This window comes from Ptychodera flava, chromosome 15 (assembly GCF_041260155.1).
Source record: "Ptychodera flava strain L36383 chromosome 15, AS_Pfla_20210202, whole genome shotgun sequence".
NCBI classification, from domain to species: Eukaryota; Metazoa; Hemichordata; class Enteropneusta; family Ptychoderidae; genus Ptychodera; species Ptychodera flava.
Genome location: NC_091942.1, coordinates 23,779,013 through 23,793,202, shown reverse-complemented (window position 1 = coordinate 23,793,202; position 14,190 = coordinate 23,779,013). Strand labels below are relative to the sequence as shown.

General features: G+C 37.2%; 1 protein-coding gene across 1 annotated transcript; it reads left to right on the top strand.

Moving 5' to 3' along the window:
* Positions 1-245: 245 nt before the first annotated feature.
* Positions 246-13,154, top strand: LOC139151601 (WW domain-binding protein 2-like). The gene is made up of 8 exons (XM_070724514.1): positions 246-373; positions 3,267-3,372; positions 4,706-4,841; positions 8,667-8,759; positions 9,299-9,469; positions 9,980-10,060; positions 10,849-10,937; positions 11,564-13,154. The coding sequence occupies exons 1-8, from the start codon at positions 318-320 to the stop codon at positions 11,618-11,620; spliced, it is 789 nt and encodes a 262-aa protein (XP_070580615.1). The 5' UTR covers positions 246-317; the 3' UTR covers positions 11,621-13,154.
* The last annotated feature ends 1,036 nt before the right edge of the window (positions 13,155-14,190 follow it).

The window sequence follows — 14,190 nt, the reverse complement described above, 5'->3', positions numbered from 1 at the left end:
AAAACTTTTTTCGACAGTGAAGTGGATTATTTTGTTGCAAAGCAACGCTAAGGACTTTGTAGCATCAGAAAAGCTTTATGATGATATTAGAAGTATATAACCTCATTCTGTAGCTGTATTATTGCCTCAGCACGCAACTTTTTATTCATAAATTCCAAAAATATTCTTTTAACATAGCTTAGAGGGTCCAAAACACCCAGCAAATCTGATCTCGTATACCGTCATTTACCACGCGTGGTCATTCACGAGAGTTGAGAAGTCATTTGTAACCACATGCATGACGTCATCTCGATAGAAAAACATTCACATGATTCAAGATGGCGCTGAATCAGGCTGTACAAGGCAATGGCGTCGTTCTGTTCCAGGGCGAAAGGTAGGAATTCAAAACTTTTACAGGATATCAATTGCAAAGTACTCTTTGCAACATCACATTTAATTTCGGCATCCATATTGAAAGGAATTTATCCACTGCTGTCTCATCTTTACGATATATGTATGGCTTCCCAAGATTTGTGTTGTTCCTGTCTTGTTGGGCCTAAGTTGTGTTGGTATTGGTGAGATTTTAATTGTGTAACTGTAATCACGGTCCTTATAATAAATGATATACAACGACTGCATTAAAACTTTACAGTGCGATGTACAACTTTGTCTCGCATATCAACTTTCCAGTTATCGCTCTTGAACTATTTTTTCCTCAATATTTGGTGGGAGAAACATGCGATTTTGAAATAGACGCAGGATCCCAAGTTCTGCTACTGCTGACCCGTGAGATATAAACAGAGGACTTCTCTGCTGGTATTCTCTGGACAGGGAACGACAGACAGAAATCTAAATTATTGTTATCATGGTTTCTGCTGAATGAACAAATAACATAATTACACAAAGTATTCAAAATGTAGGCATTTGAAGAGAAAATGTGAAAGTGCCAACCTGTGGTCTGATAACAAGAGTACACAGTGAAACTGAAACCATGGAGGTAGTAGAGAAACTGAAACTGACAGTGACACCATTCCAGTAACCTTCTCTCTCAAGCATTTCCATCTTATTAAAACCAGACTTACGGCGCAGTTTCTGTTTTTTTTATTCCCTATTAAGCCTGTCCTCTGTTAAATGCAAAAAGAAAATGTTGACACTGATGACATAAAACAAAGCATGTTAAATTTTCAGAATCCTTTGTTAGATAAGTGTCAGGTGACTGTGATGAAACCGATGCTGGGTCAAAGGTCATCTTGGTTGTTATCACATCATCCATGGCTGCAATTTGTCATCATCTTGACATTATAAATGAAAATGACAACTGTTTTCAAATTCATATGGAATTATCACCACCATCTACTACTGGAACCAATGTAAGCACAGCATACTATACAATAACAAAAATATATATACAATATACACCAAGGACTTGGGTATCTTAAATTCACTGAGGGCGGTAAAGAGCAATATAAACATAAGATTTTTATTACTACAGAGAGTGGAGCTGGTCAAAAGTGATAAATGAAGAGTCATTCATGAAAAGATCCTTATTATTCCATTGCTATATACTGAAAAATTGGCCTGGTTTTAGTAAGATTCAAGTTTCTGTACTAAACCCTTTGAGCACCAAAGTCAATTTTTGTCACTTTTATAAAATATACCCTCAGTGTGACAGAATTCGGACAGGGTAGTAAATTTCGCCTAAAGTCGTTTCGTAATGACCAGCAATAAGAAATCTTATTACCATACCTTTCGAAACTTTATTGTGGTTATTCTCAAACTCAGTTGATACGACGGGAGTGATATTTCGGGGTCAAAGTTGCCAAAGTTTTGACCCCATTTCGATGGCGTAGTAATCGGACTGCAATCCCAGAAATCGGACGTCGTGTTTGGAATGTGATTAGGAGCTAAGTATTGATAATTTGAAACTTCAAACCACCAATTTTTAATTTCGATGTGTTTAGTAAACTGTATATAAGAATATTTCATGATAATTAGTTATGTTTAATCCATGGACGACTCAACTATATTTTCGACGTGTATAGCGCTAGATATCGGACACGGGCTGCCTCTGTGTGTGTTTGCTTTCGGCACCTTGTATCGTACGGTGTGGCCAACTTCGCTAAGTTTGTTCAGTGAGTATTACTTATAATTGTTTCCATTGCATATTTTGTTTGTATTAGAATCGCACAGGCATTATTTAATACAAATAGCGAGTATATTTCATCGTACGACATTATTTACCTGTCAAGTTTTTACGCGGTAAGTCACTTACTACGTTTACACAATTATGCTAATATTGTCTGTCCGAAAACTTGTACACTTCATACGTTCATTAAATGTTCTTTTTTCTAGAAACAACTGCGCAGTTTTCGTTAAAACTACATGCAATCGTAGCGAACAATGGAAAGAATATTTTCAAAATCATTATTCTCCCCCACATTCGAAATTCAATGCTAAATAGGACTTTATTCAAAATTTCAGTTACTTTGACCTGACGGCAATATGTTGACAGTATCACTGACGCGGTGTCAGACGACAATTTGTGACCGCCGCTCGTAGCGAACTCAATAGCTTCTACCAAAAAGAACTATCGAAAACGGGACAACAGTGTCACCTGACTTAATATGAGGTCACATGACCTGTAAAACGCTATCGATACGGAGCGAAGTGAGTGTAACTAACAGCATGTCACAAATGTCCGAAAACTGAGGCGTCCGAAAACTGTCACACTGAGTGTACCCAAGTCAGTTTTTTTGGATTTTTGCCAAAATTTTGATAAAAAGTGTAACCAATGAACTGTGATGTCCATTTGGTCAAAAATTATCAAAATAATTTCAGAAAAAATCATAAAAACAAGTAAAATGTTGCACTAAAATTTTGGTGGGAAATATTACAGCACTCAAAGGGTTAAAGGTGGTTTTTCGCGATCCCTGGGATCGCCTTTGTTCTAGTCCGTAAGAGGGATATGGAGTTGTGATAGGCTTTTGTTTTCCATTGAAATTGTAATCTTGCGGGTAAATTTTCTGATGAGACAATGTAGTGCCAAGACAGGCCTTTAATGTCATTTCAAAGATTTAAGTGGAGATTAGTGAACACAAAATTGGATATGTGCAAAAAATTTTTTTCTGAGGGGCTTCTGCCCCCTACCATCCCTTATGCTAAAGACTCCCCATGTTACTGGTGATAAATGTAAACTATGTGTGTGTCCAACAATCTTAACTTTTGCCTATATAATCAGTATCAGATGCAAATCTTATGCTCTTTCTCAATGTATTTCTGCCATGCAGCATCCTTATGCATCAAGAAGATGTGGAATTAGATTTTGACATGAAACCCATACCAGATCATTTCAAAGGAACAAAGAAAGGAAAGCTATACCTCACAACGCAGAGGGTAAGTTCAAAGCTGTGTTGATCTCATCACAGTCCCTAGTGGAGGGACTGTGATCTCATGCAATATTCTCTCTACCTGTCATTTACTCGCGCTACCCATCACAAGGTGATGTCAAAATCTGAAATAAGACATTCCGTCGTGCTATTCTGTCCTACACTCAGTGTAAGTCTTAGCATCAACAATGCAGTCTTCAAATGTAGATCTTTGTTGGCAGGTTGTCATACAATAGTTTTTTGCCCAATTCCAAAATAATTTTTTCTTCAAATGATTGGTATGTTAACTCTTTTAATCCACACATTCTGCTGTACACCAATCATCCTGTGTGGGACTCCTTTTTGAAATCGTTTCATTTGTTTTGTATATTTTCCATTGTTTCTTCAAATGTCATTTGCAGGTACTTTGTGTGAGTATTGTCATAAAAAACTGAATCTTACGATTGATTTGTAGATATAATTACTAGATTCTGAAACTACTTTTGTATTTATACCATTCTGTACATTCTTTCAAGAATATGTGGTAACATAGGTTTCCTGCATGGAGCAATTGATTGTAGTTAGGCCAGAGGAAAAAAATATTGTTCCTCTGATTTGTTTCTGTTATTGTTATTGATTTGTTTCGTAAAAGCCACAGAAGCAGTGAGCGATATTTTTCATTTATTTCTGGACCAGCAAATCTCCCTCTAGTTGTCCACAATAACAGAGGCAATTTACACATACAAGCAGTGTTGACAGAATAAATTCTGAGCATTTACATATGCTTTAAGAAGATAACAAAAGAACTGTTAAATTTTGCACAACAAAAATGCCCTAAAAGTAAACCATCCTCAAGTTTGGATCTAAACAGTCACACCTTTTACTTTGACCCAATGTTTTAACCTCTTTATCTCTGTCCCAACACATTTTACACAATAGTCTTAAACACTGTAATGTGATCTGAGTAAAGTTCAATATATCATCATCAAGTAGGTGCTCTTATGGTACGCAATACAAACAGCAAGCTTCAAATTGGTTCAAAATAATTGCAGTGCAGAAGTGTGTGTTTTCCAAAATTTCAAAAATTTTCCAAATTTGCTAAAGTAGAAGTGGTGATTCTGAGGACCAATTTCATTATTCTTCCTAGCCTTACAAACAAAATGTTCAAGAACCCAGTCATTCTTCGTGATTCAGTTGTATCTACTCTAAAGAGAAATTACAATAAAAGTGTTAACACACAAAATATTGATAACTTTTAATAAAAACGTTTTTTTCAATGAAGAAACAACATGATATGGTTAGAAAAGAAACCTGTTTGAAATTTAGAATGACATTGCCTTTTGTCTGTATTTCCTTCACAGCTTATATTTCACAATCTGAACAGGGATCTGTTGGTGTCATTTGCCATGCCTTTCTACTACATGAAAGAAGTTGACATAAAACAGCCTGTCTTTGGTGCCAATTACATCAAAGGAAGGATCAAGGCTCAACCAGGAGGTCAGACATTTTCGCTTTTTTCTGCAGAAAATTTACACTTATATTTTAGTTTGTAACATCACCAATGCATCATTTCAGCCATTAAGCCCTCAATTGATTACAAGAGGGAAAGCCCTGTTGGATTTTTGTACATAAAGGTTTCTGCACTCAGTTAAATGCATGGTTTCTGATGCTCAACTGCCAAACTTCAGTGTAACTTTTTGTTTTTATGGAAAAGTGTGACTTGTATATAGAAGGAAATAAGAGTTATTATAAGTGATGATGAAGGTAATCGTTGTGGTGAGGATGATGAAGATGATGATGATGATGATGATGATGTTGATGGTGATTAGGATGATGGTGATGACGTAGGTCGTGGGTGGTGACAATGATGATGACGATAATGATGATAGTGATGATGATGACGGTGGTGGTGGGTGGCAATGATGATGATAGTGATGATGACGGTGACAACAAAAATGATCACAACAATCTTGTTTCAGAGTCAAACTTTTGACCATATGTGCCATTATATAGTATGACCAACAACAAAATAGAAACACAAATAGTGAAACCATATACTTCACAGGGAGGAATATGAATCACACTTTATTTCAAACCCATTTTCAGTCAAATGGCTTCACATGTTATTTTATGATGATAAATTTGAAAGTGGTTGAAATTTTTAATTATGTTTTATGAGAGATAGAAGAGTTCCAGTTACAAACAGGGTTATTCTTATCAGAACATCGTTGCTCCCGTCACTGTCAGCATGCGCATAATGTGTCACTGATGAGAACCTGCATTTTCACAATGCATGATTTTATAAATAGACATCTATTTTTGCATCTAAAATTAAAGAGCAGCATACCAGCAATATTAAAACAGTGTGAGGGTAACAAGGCTTGGTTAGCTGCCATCCTTCAACCCTTTTGGCACTATGGTTTTGTCCAGTCTGTATTGTTTTCAATTGCAATGCTGGACTTCTGTACAGGGCAGTGGGGTGAAAAGGTTTACTCTTTGTCGTAGCATCCCTTTTGGTATAGCAGTGGTCTTGCTCCACTTAGCTACAATGCCTTTTACTTGAATTTCAGTGCTGAACTTGAAACGTTATCTTTATTCCACACCAAGTATTTGAATCAATCATGATGGGAGGTTGATGGAACTCAAAATGTAGTAGTGTCTGATGGCATGTATAAATGAGGCTGGTTGTCCAGCTTTACTCATACCAACATAGGGATAGATTCATAAAATCCTGGGGAATCATTGTGATAAGATAAAAGAAAACTGTTTTATAGCTTTCGCAATGATGATTTTTAATCAAAATCCAATAGACAATCCAATAGCATAACTGACCACCACTGGTATTATGCTAAAGGTTTATGACTGAAACCTATGAAAATCCTGTGAAAATCCACTCATGTGCACTTATTTGTAAGTTGATTTTTTGCTTCAGTGTCAACAGGGCTACATATTTCCATTGAAGCGATCAGTCGCAATGAGCAGACTGGAGCTCATCTAGTGATCTTTCATGAAATCATATGTTTCATAGCTTCTTGTTTAAACTGATACCTTAAACTAGGATTTGGACAGAAATTATTTTGCCTTGCCTAAAAAATGAATGGATAATTATTATAAGATAAAAAACACATGCATGATGAATAAGAAAGCAAATAGAATTTGAGCAGAATCATTGTTAAATTGCTAGTCTTTGACTATTGTACCAAAATGGATTTTTTATCCTATGGATTATTTATTTACAGCTATGTTTGATGCTGCAGCAGTTTTATCATGAAAGCCCGGCACAACTTAGTGCACAGAAACAGTCTTTCATGAATTACAAAGATTTTAGGCCAATATAAAGTAAAAGAAATTGCAACTCTTTGCATTGCATGCAAAAAATTCTGATAACCTGATATCAAGATGGTGTTCGGTTCTGTAATTTTCTAATTATAGGTGATTATATTGATAACACATGGTATTACACTTGACAATGGACACCAAGGACGTGCTTTGAAACACCAAGCAGTGTATATGTGATCAAATCCAGTGCAATCTGCCCATGAGGAAATAACTTGAAAGAGATTCTGGTATCATTTAAAGGTCTGGTGAAATGCCCATGTTGCAAAATCACAAAAATACAGTTGATGGTCTATAAAACAGTTGCATTCATTTCTTTTTTCGTTTAGCGCGCGTGATTATGAAATATGGCAAAAGAAAATGTAATGTGGGCGTGTCCCCCGAGCCTCTCCAGTCGACTTTTTTCGGCTTTCCGAAGTTTGCCCGACGTCGTATCTCATAACGGGAAGTGAAGTATTTCACACCTCCATAAGCTCCCCACGGGGGTAACTTCTAGGGTTTCCGCTTACATGATCAGGACAGTGTCCTCCTTCACTTTGGGAAGACGTTGTTCTTTTGGTGGCTGTGACAGCGGCAAGAACATGAACGGCTCAACTGTAAACTTTTTCAAGTTCCAGTCAAGTGTGGAGTGTTGAACCATTAACCATAATGTGCTTGTCTCGGCTGGTTCGTACGATCGGCCACGGTCCCTCGGCTGAGCCTGCCTCGCTACTCGCTACACAGAAGGTTGGGATCGCAATGCAAGTCAACTGCATGAACACCAACACTGAACGTTGTGACTGCCATTAAAATGCACTAGTCTACAACACGGAACGTCGTGACCGCAATGCAAATCGACAGTAAAAAACGTAAATGGGACCGTGATTAAAATGCACTACAACTACGACACGGAAGGTTGGAACCACGATGCAAATCAGCTGCATGAACAGCAACACTGAACGTTGAGACTACCATTAAAAACGAACAACAACACGGAACGTAGAGATCATGATACAAATCATGGAGGTAGAGTCCTCCATGATACAAATCGACAGCAACACGGAATGCGTCGTTGGGACGGCAATTACTGAGGCTAAATTGAAGAATAACGGGGAATACCGGACCACGAGGAACGCGATGCAACTCGACCACAACATGAAATGTTTATAAGACCGTGATTAAAATGCACAACACAGAACATCTAGACCGCAATCAGTGTAAATCAACTATAACACCGAACCTTGTTGCCTCGATTAAAATGCGTATGTCTGCTATGTACAGCAAAAGTTTCAATTCTCGCGAGCGAGCGTTCCTATGCCCGCTGTACACTGGACAAAATGACGTCAAATTTATCACAAGGGCTCGATTGCGTGTGTGTAAGTTTCAATTCTCGCGAGAGCCATTTATGCATGCTGTACACTAGACTACATGACGTCAAATCTCTCGCGAGACTTGGCTCGATTGCAAATACGTACGACGCGACGGAAAGAACGCAATAATACGGAAGTAGACACAGTTTTTGCGAATCGCCGAGAGAGAAGCGCAGATTAAACAAAAGACTAAAAAACCCACGTTTTTTCTTTATTTACCATATTTTTTAAACAAAAATCAGTTTCGCCACTGTGGCGAATTAGGATCGATTTTTTTCGCCACTTCGGATTTCGATTCGCATCGGCGAACGTGGCGAATGGGCAGCGCGAAGCCTGTTTTCTTAGCGGATACCGGGCAGAGATAAGGCGGCGTTGGACCGCTATTCGATGTAAATGAACACACCTGTGACGTCACAGACGGCCGACCTTGACTCCCGCTGAGGGCGTGACCTGAGTGTCGCAAAATGACCCCATGAAAGCCGCGCATAGAAATATCAAAAAAATTAACACTTGCGCGTACTTTTAGGTTGCAATTTTGTTGCGAGTGTAATAGTATTGACCTCCTGGAAGATATTCTGTCACACGACCGGGACCATTTCACCAGACCTTACATGGAACTTTTTTCTTTTAAATATAGGTGGTTGGGAAGGTTCCTCGTATTTCAAACTGACATTCAAGACTGGTGGTGCCATAGAGCTGGGAGAGAGGCTACTGAAAGTAGCAAGCCAAAGTAAATGTTACAGTTATATTATGCATTTGCAGTCTGCATATTTTCAATGTGATATCACACACAATACCAGCTTTGTACCTAGCAGACGCACATGCCAAGCGATTCTGATATATTCTTCATCACATAATAGAGATTTCTAGTTCCAATCAGTCTTCAAAAAAAAGATAGACACAGAAAAAAAAGAAGGAGATAATATTACTGTGATCATGTTAGGAAGCAGATACAATGAATCTTATTTTCATTATATCTTTGATGGATGAACTGATGCTATGCCGCATGCTGGTCTGAAATGCACCCAGGCTGATGCTTTCACTAAATACCAGTCTGCAAAAATGAAAATGTACAAAGAAAGTTCACTTTGGATAAAAAATTTCCTCAAACGTGAAATATTTCATCCTCAATGGCACAGTGTTGGCCATGATAACAATGTAACTGAGGAATAAAGTTGGGTTGAAACTGACATGTATATTCATTGTAAAATCAGAGCTTTACCCTTTCCTTGTTGTCACACTCAAGGCTGTCAATTATGTCTTTATCAGATGGTAATGTTCCACCGGGACCTCGGGTTACACAACCCCAGGCATACCCTCCACCAGGTGCCTATGCACCACCCCCACCAATGATGAATGGAGGGCCAGCACCAGCAGCCTATGGATTTGATTATGGATATGCTACGGGAGCCGCCTATCCACCAACAGCGCCCCCACAAGGTAAGGATCTTGTCTGTACCTATTATGATGCTTTATCAAGAAATTTGACAATATATCTTTCAGTGACATTTACTACATTCACACAATATAGTGTAGGTTGCCTCTGAGTTGACCCTGGTTTAAAAAAAAAACAACGTGAAAACGCTATGTCCGCCTTTGGTTGGTCTTGGGCAAGCCTATTTCTTATAGGGTCTGGTGGGTGAGTTCAGAGTCTACTCAAATTTTAGACTTGGGTCCAAATTGTGTGTGTGTGAACAGTTTATGTTGGCCTTGGGCCCAGTTTACGCCCTTACAGTAGGCCTAGAGCGAGGTTGATAATTCACTTAAAGGTGGGAGGATACCAGTGCAGTGTGAATGTTGACCAAAATTTTCCTTATCACATTCTTTATGCTAGGCCCAGAGGCAGCCCTGGGCCTAAGTGTGAACAATAGCATATGTGTATTACTCAGAATACACTTTATCTCTCATTTCTGCCATATAACACCATGTTTGTTGTTTCTTTACACATAGAGCATCCAGTTGATGCGCCACCACCCTACTCATCTGTTGGCCCATCGGCCCCTCCAATGGCAGATTATGGAGGACTTCAGGGTTTGTCAGAAATAATATTCATAGAAGTTTGCCAAATCATCGATAAAAGAATAATGAATATGAATCTTGAAGTTCTGTAGTATCATAACATCCACAGTGTAGTGTTTACTCACCGAATTTAATTACTAGACACCATGATTTCACCAGATATGTTGAACACCAAAATCTGTATTGTATGGACATTATCATTTATCCTGCAAGACAGTATCACTTCCCCATTTGCCAAGTCAGTAAATGCGGTATTGAGCCAAATCCATGCATATTTTGACCCACTTTGCAAGGTATGTTGTGGCAGGTTTGGTCAGTAAAGATCAAATTTACAATATCTATTCAGGTCTTCAAATGTTCAAGTATTTGTTAAAATGCAACATATGGGATCTTTATGCTTCACTGGTTGTAACCAACTTGACCTCATGGTTGACATATGAACTAGGCAGGATAAGAATTATAGCTGTGACAGTTTCATTGAAAATTTTAAGTGCATTCGGAATGCATTGCATACTCCAGAAACATGACACCGCAGAGAAAATCAAAGTGAAAATTAATGCTTTTCCAATACATTTCAAGGCTCTATGAATTGACAGATTTGATTTGTAACTTTTGAAGAGCAAATGGCGTAAAAGTGCAAAAGCCTGATATACGTGTATACAGCATATGCTTTGCCAAGAATCGTCAGTTGATATTACTCTTCTGGAAGGGGTCCATTTAGTCTTCCTACCCATCCCGTTACGTATCGAGCACAATAACTTATTATAACACCCCTGCATATCTTTCTTTTTGAATGGCAGATGCCAAAGCGAGAGAAGCAATGACCAATGGAGGCACTGCTTATTACAATCCACAAAATCCACAGAATGTTTACATGCCACAACCACAGGTAAAGTAATCCAAACAGGTTATCTAGTTGATGTTTAACTTGCCTTAGAAAATGTGATAATGGTCAAAAGGTTTTGTTAGCTTTCTGTCAGCAGAAGACATGCCAGTGAAAAGGTTTTGTTGGGTTTTTTTCCTGTGGAAAACACATTTGTGTATTACTGTAAAATAGTTCCTGTACAAGTGTATTTGTACTGCTGTATAAAATCTTTTTAAAACTTTCAGTCATGCATGAGTTTGCTTCTTCTTTGTAATATCGTGTTGAGTTGGTTTTATCATTGGTTTTTTCATGTATTTATTAACACGCAAATGTTCACCATCCCATGATTGTTACTTTTGACAAGTACATAGTGTGTGATCTGATGTATACGAATAACCTCTTCATCAGAAGATTTGCATACATGAGTAATACTTATTATTATGGTACACTTTGCATAACTGGACACCATTATGTCACTGGGTGTCTTCAAGCATTAGATACTGACAAGACGTCAGTTCACAATGGGAAACTGTTTCTGCATGTCATGATTTATGCAAGGAATGAATATGGAAACACGTTAAGATTCATTACAGTTTTGTTCTAATCTATCATGTGTTTCCTCTCATGTCATTCTTTGTTGTCCTTCACAGAGTGCTCCTCCACCATATTCAGAAGTTCAGCGACCTGAAGACAAAAAGAACCAATAGGATGTTTGCTGATTCTAACAGATGCTTTTATTCCCCAACTATTTACAATTATCGGAAAAAACCCAAACAGATAATGTATTTAGAAAGTTTGGTGCAGAGAGGGAGGGTACATACATTATTAAAAATTGTGATTGTATGTTCGAGATAAACAGAAAATCTCTCTTGTAGATTTACACAGTACACACATGGGGTACCCAATTCATTTGCTATGAAACTATGTCTTTATTCTTTAACTCAACCCAATGCTTTCTGATCAGAAGACATCTTGAAAAACAAAGTAAAATTCTGAATAAAATTTGTCATAATTACGTTGGTCAGTCAGACAATGGATAGAAGCTCTTCACAAATTTGTATGAAAGGAAGAAATCTCTTTGAAATGTAAAGCAAATGATATTTGAATAATTAAAAATGTAGTGACAGGGGTGGAGATTTTATAGTTTTAATTTACTTCTATTCTTACTGAAAAATTCAGTCCAGCAGTATTCAAGAATCATCGTGATTTGTGTTAATCGTGGCTTTATGATCTCAAATGTATAACTAGTGTGTTAAGGGAATTCCATCAATCCTGAGCTCTTTTTTTCCACCCAATGTTAAAGTTCATAGATCTGATCAAACATGATAGTCTGCTAGATTTAACATAAGGATGTCGTGAAAGGCTTGAGAAAAGCCTGTTCTGGACATATTTATGGAAGCAGAATACAGTTTACTTCTTCCAAACCCAGCCACGTACAATATAGTGAAGATTCTTAGTGTCAAGTAAACGACATTAACTACATTATTGAGGTAACCCAGAGCATTTATGTGGTTTTGGAAATTAGTTTCAGATTTTCAGATGAATACTTTTCCAAAGAAATAATTTACTCTTTTTAGGTGGTATGCAGTAGTGCCTGCATGGTAATATTTTCTGGACATTCTTGACACACGTCTTTCTCATGTTTTAGCTAACCAAGAAATTATCATTTTCTTTAAAATGGTTTTAATTTATAACCTGTGTCAGGCATAGGCACTTTGTCGTTTGCGACATCAACTTTAAATATTTATGAAATTTTTGAAAAGGCAATATCCTTGTACAAATATATTACAAGATTCTGGTAGATTTATGTATTCAGCAGCTTTGGAGACTTCATGTGAATAGTTCTTTTGTAGATGGTGTATCATGTGAATTATGGTCTTTGTAATTGTTGTGAAGCAAATGTGTATAAATTTTTGTGTTTTACCTTTTTTTGAGTATGAATTGAGTTTGACATAAAAAATATTCAAGATACAATAAACTGTTTAAGTAAAATTCATAAAACATGTAATTTGAAGAGTTTTTGTTTTGTCAGCTACATGTAGGGTTACGAATGCTCTTACATATTATTTTACAATTGTTATAACCCATCACCAGCATTGGTATTCCACCATTGGTATTTATGTGCATTCTGCAACTCACAGGCTCACTCTGTATATATCCTTTGATTGAAACTTTTACCTGAAGTGAACACTTTGAATCCAGCATTGTACTTGTTTTGTCATTAAACAAGACCGTAATCTATCCTTGTGTAAGTTCAAGTATTTGCCGTGTTCTACAATTTTACTGCAGAATGCCATCCTTGAGTAATTGTTTACTTGAGAGCCTTTCCTGTCAAGGCATTTAAAATAAATTCTTGTAAACTGAAAACGAGATTTGTGTTGAAAGATGTTTGGTTCAAGAAAACCACAGCTTATTGTATCTTGTGAATCTCGATCAGGAAGTTTATCGACCAAAGGTGGACACGACACAATTATTTGCCACATCTGCAAATACTGAAGGACAAATTTTCCTGAATTGTGACCACTGATCTCTGGAAAATGTACCACATCGAATTGAGTGAGGCGTCCGAAGGTTTTCAGGCCATACAACCCATCTAGTGTTGGCGCCCCCTAGTGGCAGTAGTCGTGAAAATATTCTGCCTCTCATGCTAGTGGCAGGAAATAGGCCTTGAAAGGAGATTGTAGTAGTAGGGTGGCCAAGCCATTTTTTTCTCTTGTTTATACACACAGTTTAAATGGATTTTTAGCAAGAATGGGGTAAAAGAAGAAAAATAAAAAAAAAATTATGCAAATAGCTGTATCCAATCAAAAGTTATGAAGTTTTAAAGCCAAAACAATGCCATTTTTTCGCGGACAATTTTCGGCAAATTTTAAAATTATTTCAATGAATGCCGATTCCTTCAAGTTTGGCAACCCATAATTTTTTATTTACTTCACATGGAATCATTAAACTCTGTGGTCTTGTGCACAGATTTACCAAATATTACGGAAAAATCAAGATTTGACTGATGCACGTCTTTGATTTTGAAACTGTGAGTGTTGAAAATTGAAAATATTTTGTCTGACTTAGTCAAAATTGCGGCGGCACCGTACCATCGAAAAATGGATGGATTTTTATGTTTTTATGAATTTTGAATTCACATAACTTAAAAACTAGAGCTCACAATACAATGAAATTTTGTCACAATGTTATTTAATAACACTCAATTCTAACAAATCAATTTAAACTGCCAATTGTCTTTTAATGCAGTTCATTTTCAGCCATGAAATTGTAAGAA